This window comes from Penaeus monodon, chromosome 40 (genome assembly GCF_015228065.2).
Source record: "Penaeus monodon isolate SGIC_2016 chromosome 40, NSTDA_Pmon_1, whole genome shotgun sequence".
NCBI classification, from domain to species: Eukaryota; Metazoa; Arthropoda; class Malacostraca; order Decapoda; family Penaeidae; genus Penaeus; species Penaeus monodon.
The window spans coordinates 15,977,101-15,984,600 of record NC_051425.1 but is presented as its reverse complement, the minus strand read 5'-3'; the positions used below and the strand labels follow the sequence as shown (position 1 = coordinate 15,984,600).

Sequence of the window (7,500 nt, the reverse complement as noted above, 5' to 3'; positions counted from 1 at the left end):
TCGGGCGTGACTTCCGCCATGCATCTGGGCGGAGCGTGAATGGGCGGAGCGGCGGTGGGCGCTGAGGTGCCACCGCGTGGGGAACCGCTCGCCGCAGCACAGCACCGGCTCCAGAAGCTGCCTGTGGTGTCGCCGGCGGTGGGTGTGGATGCTCGTCTCCAGGATCTCCTTCCCGCAGTCCTCGCACGTCACGTAGGCCCTGGATCCCTCAGCTGGGGGTCGAGGGGCGCCGACCGGGGTCCGCTGTCCTGCAGCAGGAGTGGCGGGGGAGGGACCGTGGGCGCCAGGGAAGTGCGGAAGGAGGTGTTGCAAGCCGTAGAGGGCCGCCGGGTGGGGAGAGGGGACTAGGCCCCGAGCGAGCATATAGGGCAGGAGGGGAAAGGCCGGCAGCACGGGGCTCGGAGAGGGTGTCGAAAGGGCGGAGGGGCTGTGCACAGGCGGGGAGGGCGTCGCCCGCGCATTCCCTTGAACTTCCCTCGGATCGGTATGGGCGCCGTGGCTGCGGAGATCCCCTGGAGGCGGTGACGGCGTAGCGCGAGGGGATTCTTCGAGGCTCGCCTGACTCTCGGGCGAGGACGGGGGCGTGAAGTCCACGTGGCGCTTCTTGAGAGGAAGCGGGACTTCGTTGGCGGAAGGCAAGGCGATGTTGTATCGCCAAGCGATGTCCGAGAGCTCCTCCTCAGCTTCTTCCAGGACCTCCCCCTGCAGGCGTCGCAGCAGCCAGGTCATCTGCTTGGGCGTCACGTCGGGCATCAGCAGCACAGGCGAAGCGCAGCCATCGAGAGCGCCCTCGAGGAGAGGCGAGGCGCTGACGAGCAGGCCGCGCGGCACCCTCACCACGTCGCCGGAGCTGCTCACCAGACACACCGACTCCCGCTCGAGGCTCTTCGCAAAGAGAGACATGACTGGCACTTTACGATAAGATAAGAAAGCGGACACTGATAGTGGTGAAAGCGCAGTGACAGCATTTATAGCGCTGCGGAGAAATAGCGAGAGGTCTTTGGGCGAGGGAACTCGGCAAAGGAGGCAGTCACAGGGAACCATCTTGTTTGTGACCCAATTAACCGGTAGTTACGGCTGAGAATACAAGATTGATCTGTATGTCATCAAAATGTAGCCACAAGACAGTAAAAGAAAATATGTTATGCCTATCCTGTAGAATTTCTAAACAGATATATATATATATATATATATATATATATATATATATATATATATATATATATATATATATATTATGAAATCAATGCCATAATCACTATCATCAACGGTAGTATTACTAAAATTATCATCACTTGTTATAAATTATCTTGATTATTATAATTGTTATTACATATACTATAAATGTTGCCATTGTTAATATATTATGATTATTGTTATCACTACCATTGCCATCAATATTATCGAATCATATCTATTGTTATTTTCACGGTAATTCTTATGAGTTGCCACCGCCACTATATGTATTAGTGTTTTGTTTATACTTGAAGGAAGGAGTGAAAGAAGGGAGGATTACGTCACGGAGGAAAATGAAAGAATAGAAAGAACAGAGGAAGCAAAAAGAGAGAATGTTGCGGTTTATTTTTATTAGTTGTTTGAACGAAATTTATTAAGCGTATGATATCTTGTATGTATAATATTCTTTGCCAAATTCCTGGTGGTTTACATAAGGCCCTTTGTTTACATCTCAATGATTCTAAATTTTATATGCTAATTTCAAGACTAAATCCACACTGATATACATAGTCCACAAACTGTCTACTGAAATGAGGCAAATCGACACTCAATTCTATCGTACAGTACAACAATCTCTTCTTTTTATTATCATTATTATTTTGTTTTGTAAATCCTTTTTTTTTGCCCTTAAGAGAACTTACTTTACTGCGAATTATGTATATTTTGCTCAAGGCCAATGGTGTGTCCGGAATACACTGTGCTCATTATATATATATATATATATATATATATATATATATATATATATATATATATATATATATATATATATATGTGTGTGTGTGTGTGTGTGTGTGTGTGTGTGTGTGTGTGTGTGTGTGTGTGTGTGTGTGTGTGTGCGCGCGTGTTTTTGTGTGTGCGAGAGAGAGAGAGAGAGAGAGAGAGAGAGAGAGAGAGAGAGAGAGAGAGAGAGAGAGAGAGAGAGAGAGAGAGAGAGAGAGAGAGAGAGATGGATAGTGCTTGGTTGATAGTCACCCATTGCAATCAAAGTCACATTCGAAAACCCAGACAATTATTTTATCGGCTCCTCGCTACGTTCGGAAACCCAGACAATTATTTTATCGGCTCCTCGCTACGTTCGGAACCCCTCGTGCAACAAATAAGAAAAGATGGACAAGATGTTTGACCGCTCGTAACCCTACTTTCCCGTCCTATACAAGTTATCCACCTCGTCCATCTCCTCCATCTCGCCTGGTAATGAGATTATGCCGAATGCTTACACCATAGCGGCAGGAGCGCCTGCTGGCAATCCCGCCTCCACGGTAAGCATAAAGTGTCAGAGAGCAAAATGAGACAGTCATAAATAGCTGACACAGGCCGGGCCATATGTATGAATGCCCGGGCGAAGCCAGAACTTCGCAAATCTCAAACAACAACAACAACGCCCTGGTTCGGTGCCGGTCGAGCAGGACGAGATGACGTCACAATAGCATTTGTATGTAAACAGTGACAGTTGCAGATATTGATAGGTAATTTTATGGCCCTTTATTGTTGTTATCAAAGGGTATTTTTGTGTCTGTTGCTTGTAGGTGAGTTATCTGTGCAGTAGAGTAGTTACAGAATCTATGCAGCGTGTAAAATAAAGACACCTATTGGTCCTGACAATTTGTTTGGACGAGCAAGATAAGGAGTTTCGAACGCAGCATAAGTGCAGCAAGCACCAAGGTCATATGGCTGCGCTGTTACCAGTCTCCTTGTGTTCCTGGTGAGAAGAAGACTTGCATTTAAGGCATTTGTCTCTCCAAAGCATAAAATTCCTTATTACTGGGGTTTAAGAAGGTAAAACTAATACGTACTGTGCACACTGTTGCTCTGTACTCTCATTTTCTGTGTGTCTGTTACTGTGCCTGTTCCAACACACCAATTTACCAATACGCGTGCGCGACTTCATACAAACATGCATACAGCGTAAATATATAAATTTATATATGTAGGCATTATACACACACACACACACACACACACACGCGCGCGCGCGCGCGCGCGCGCGCGCGTGTGTCTATGTATATACATTATGTGCACAAACATTGTATAAACACATGCATTTGTTGCTTGGAGAGGCGCGCCTCCTGTGAAAGGCTTTTTCTTCCTTCATTTGTCACTGTGCGATTATTAACACCAGTTTGTTGCATAATTTCACATCGTTGAAGGCTACAGTAACACTCTCCCATTCTTTTTATGTTTGCGTATGATGTACACTTTTTTTTTACAACACTGAGGGTGGTGGGGGTAGGCGGAATACAGCGAACATTCGAAAATATGCATGTTAATCTTCAAACATTTGAAGCTGAGCACCTTTGGAAGATCAAAGGCCTTTGCCTCATGGACAGATTATTTTTTTAAATAAATGAAGACGAATAGACGCCATATCCACCTTTTCCGTGGAAATGTGTAGTCATTGTATTTATTTTTTTAGAATTAAATTTATGGAAAGTTACACACTACCTAGTCTAATTTACTGGTATTCACATGTGTTCTTGCCAAGGAATGGTCCTTAAAGTACCATTGGTAATAAGTATAAAACAGAATCACGTTCAAATCAATTGCAACGGTCATTCTTTATAAATAGATAGTGTTTTACAGTACAGATAAATATAAGATAAACGCAAAGGTAATGTTCTGGAGTCAACACTTCAACCTAAGAGTTGATAATATCCCCCACCACCTTGTAGAGGCAGTAGGTGAGAGCAATAACTTCTGTGGTCCACTGATAAAATCGCATCAATGATTACAGCTTTTTTCCATGCGGCTGGTACCGTGGCTATTCTGAGGATCCTGTTGAAATGGTCCAACTTGGACAGTAGGGACATAACTCATTTCCCTGCGTGTAAGAGACCGGTTGTATGGAAAGTCTGCTGAATTTCTAAAGAAAAGACAACACTAAGCGACTTCCTGTACTAACACTAGAAAAATGAGCAGTATAACAAACTGCAGTGATCTCAGCCATGGATTCTGTTAGCTAATTTGCAACAACGATTTTGTCTCTGATGGATACTGTATCTCTTGAGCAGTTATGAAACAAATGTTCTTTTCCGGATGGATCTCACACGCCCAGACTCAAGGGGCTCTGGAGGCAAATCAAGGAAACACGCCACGGTGTTTAAGGCCTATAGAATCAGCCACTGCAGTTGGGAATAGATGCTTCTTCAACAATGTGATATCTTGATTGTGATGTGATCAGCCGCCACTTGAATATGCTAGAACCAATCCACATATCAATGCACTCCACTTACTGTAAAGCCCAAGCAAACAGTAGGTCGTCTGTAAATGTTACATTACCTGTCAAGTGAAATTCATTTGCGCATTAAATGAACCTGAACAGGTCAACATTGAAGAATGTCTGAGTCAGAACTTGGATTTATGTAGATGTGTCACAATGCACTATCACTGTTTTGAAGAACAATAAGGGCCTTCCTCATGAAACTGCTGAAGCCTGCGGAAACTGCTGAAATCTCCAAAGAGTAGGGAAGCTTAGTCCACCTGAAGCTAAGTGGTCAGGGATTTCCTACCTCCCCCCCTCCCCCTTCCCAAGTACCTGTTGTACATTCTTAGTATCTTCCACATACCCTCTTCCCCTTAGTAATAATTATAAAAGATATAACAGTCAGCTACTGTTATATGATTTGATACAACACAGAACATTATCATTATTGAGAAGCATTTGAACATGGTGTTACGTAATGCAAGCAGCGTACCCAGTAATGCCAAAACTATCAATATAAATCTGAATACCGATTTTAAAAAAAATCACAAAATACACAATTATGCTTATTATTACAAACAAACACTCGCGCAGCAGGCCATTCCCATTGTGAATCTTACCCCTTGAAACCTGGAATGGTTTCATTGTGGTAAGTAATGACATTTACAAGGGTATGGCCAAGAGTTCGTTTAGGCCATCTGGGAAAAAGCATAACATTTAAAAGTTTTTTTTTTTCAGTTCCATATAATTTATCAAAGGCATTCCCTCGCCCTTCCTCCACTCCATTCATTCAGCATGGAATCCAACATAAGGAATGTGCATGTTGGTGAAGGATATCCTTTGCAGGTCTTTTCATGATATTTGCTGCAGATGGCTCTGTACGTGATCACCTAACTTCACCATTCCTTGAATTTTCGGGATGTTTAATAAGATCGATACTGTTATAAATATTATTGATTTTATGCTTATTATAATGTTATTAAAATACTAATAACAATAAAACGGTAAAAGAGAATCTTTATGAAAATCAAGGAAAAGGGTAAACAGGTTAGATAAGTGTGAGTAATAAATGGTTCTATAGCGACCAAGCACTTGTGAAGACAGCTGTGTCGAAACACTATTACTAAACTAAAATTTTAGTGGATATGGCCATCGGCGACTAATGGGCCAACAACCACTGGTAGTGAAAAGTTGAATGCACGCCATCATTTGCTAGTTACTTCATATTTTACTAGCAATATATATATATATATATATATATATATATATATATATATATATATATATATATATACACACACACACACACACACACACACACACACACACACACACACACACACACACACACACACACACACACACACACACACACACACACATATATATATATACATTCACGACCCACGGTCTTAGTGGTTGTTACTCAGCCACCTAGTTTGAAGTGCCTTGCTTAGACACCACCACCAGCACTGCTGCGCATGCGCGTAAGCTGGTGATGAGGTGGCGACCCGCCTGTTTACTCTCTTCCACGGGCGCCACTCCTTTGTAATTCCTTAGGTTTGTCTTGCCTTTGATAGGATGAGGGTTAAATTTTACAAGATTATGTAGACTTTAAATAGGTAGAATTGGTAATGGGTTCTCTTTTCTTTGTAAATATATTCCGTGAGTAAATAAGCAATTACGTGTGTTTTTTTCTTTATTCTTTCTTAAGAATATAGCTAACTGAATTTATTGAATAAAACGAGTTGCAGTTGAATTAAGTTCCGGAGAATATTGACATAACGGATTAAATATATATTCTATTACACAAAAATAATAATTATCAAGTGACTATATAAGATGCTTAATTTACTGTTAAATAACTAGAAATCACAATGGAAACTTAATCTAAGAAAAAGGTATAATAACGAGATAAGGAAGCATGCTGAGACCTAACGATGATTGTGCATTCTGAACAATCTTTATCTACGACGGGAGTTGAGCTTGGCCATATCGGGCCATTGTGTAACTGGCCATTGCTCGTTGATGCACTCTAGTCGTGATAATACATGCATGCATGCATACATACATACATACATACATACATACATACATACATACATACATACATACATACATACATACATACATACATACATACATACATACACACGCATGTATACATGTATACATGTACGTCTGTATATATTTTTCTTTTCGTGTGACTTTCATACACTATAAGTCAACATCTAAGAATACGAACCTCCACTCTGTATCCGTTCTTTGTCTCCACAGCGTTGAGAGCGGATCGGCCATGGCACTGAAACTCCCATTTACAGTGAACGATCTGCCGGAGGAGATTCTCCAGCAACGAGAGGCTCAAGGACTCCGTACTGCCCTGAAGTTCGTCTACACTCAGCCTGGCAACGTCCTTCTGCCCGAATCGTAATTTCTTGAGCTATCCTGTGTCAAACATACACACACATATATATAGTAGATATGTATCAGTAGTAGATATGTATCAGTAGTAGATATGTATCAGTAGTAGATATGTATCTGTGTGAGTGAGTGCGTGCGTGCGTGCGAGCGGGTACGTATCCGTGTGTCTACACATGTATCTATCTTTTGGCATCTGACAGGTACAAGAAGTTGGCGGAAAAACTGTACAACTTCAAGTACCGGAGCGACGACATCGTGGTGACCACATACCCTAAGAGTGGAACGCTGTGGACCATAGAGCTCGTGTGGGCCATGACGCACCTGGACCAGTTCCAACTCCCGCTGAAGGGACACACCAACGAACGTGTGTTCGTTCTTGATGACGTGGGTTGTTATTTCTTGTTGCTGTACGTTTACGCTTTTTCTCCCTGAACCGCGACTCTGGTCCTATGAAACTTTGGATATTCCCTTTTTCGCGTTAAAAATAGAATGGAATCATTTTCATATTTTGCATAAACGTTAAGATAAGTAATGGAGAATGCATGCCTCTCCTTACATATTCTATTTCTCCTTATATATTCTGTTACATACGTTTTATTATTTCATTTATAGATTTATTTTTGTTTCATTTCTATAGTTCC

At 42.1% G+C, this 7,500-nt stretch overlaps 1 protein-coding gene across 2 annotated transcripts in view; it reads left to right on the top strand.

Moving 5' to 3' along the window:
* Positions 1–2,868: 2,868 nt before the first annotated feature.
* The window catches only part of LOC119597754 (sulfotransferase 1C4-like), a 7,485-nt gene continuing 2,853 nt past the window's right edge, over positions 2,869–7,500 (top strand). The window contains exons 1-3 of one of the 2 annotated variants that reach the window (XM_037947366.1): positions 2,869–3,015; positions 6,716–6,865; positions 7,060–7,243. In XM_037947366.1, coding sequence (XP_037803294.1) covers positions 6,735–6,865; positions 7,060–7,243 — 315 coding nt within the window. In that variant the 5' untranslated portion in view covers positions 2,869–3,015; positions 6,716–6,734. Of the gene's footprint in view, positions 3,016–5,980; positions 5,999–6,715; positions 6,866–7,059; positions 7,244–7,500 lie in introns of those variants that run through there. The other variant, XM_037947367.1, reaches the window with a different exon arrangement.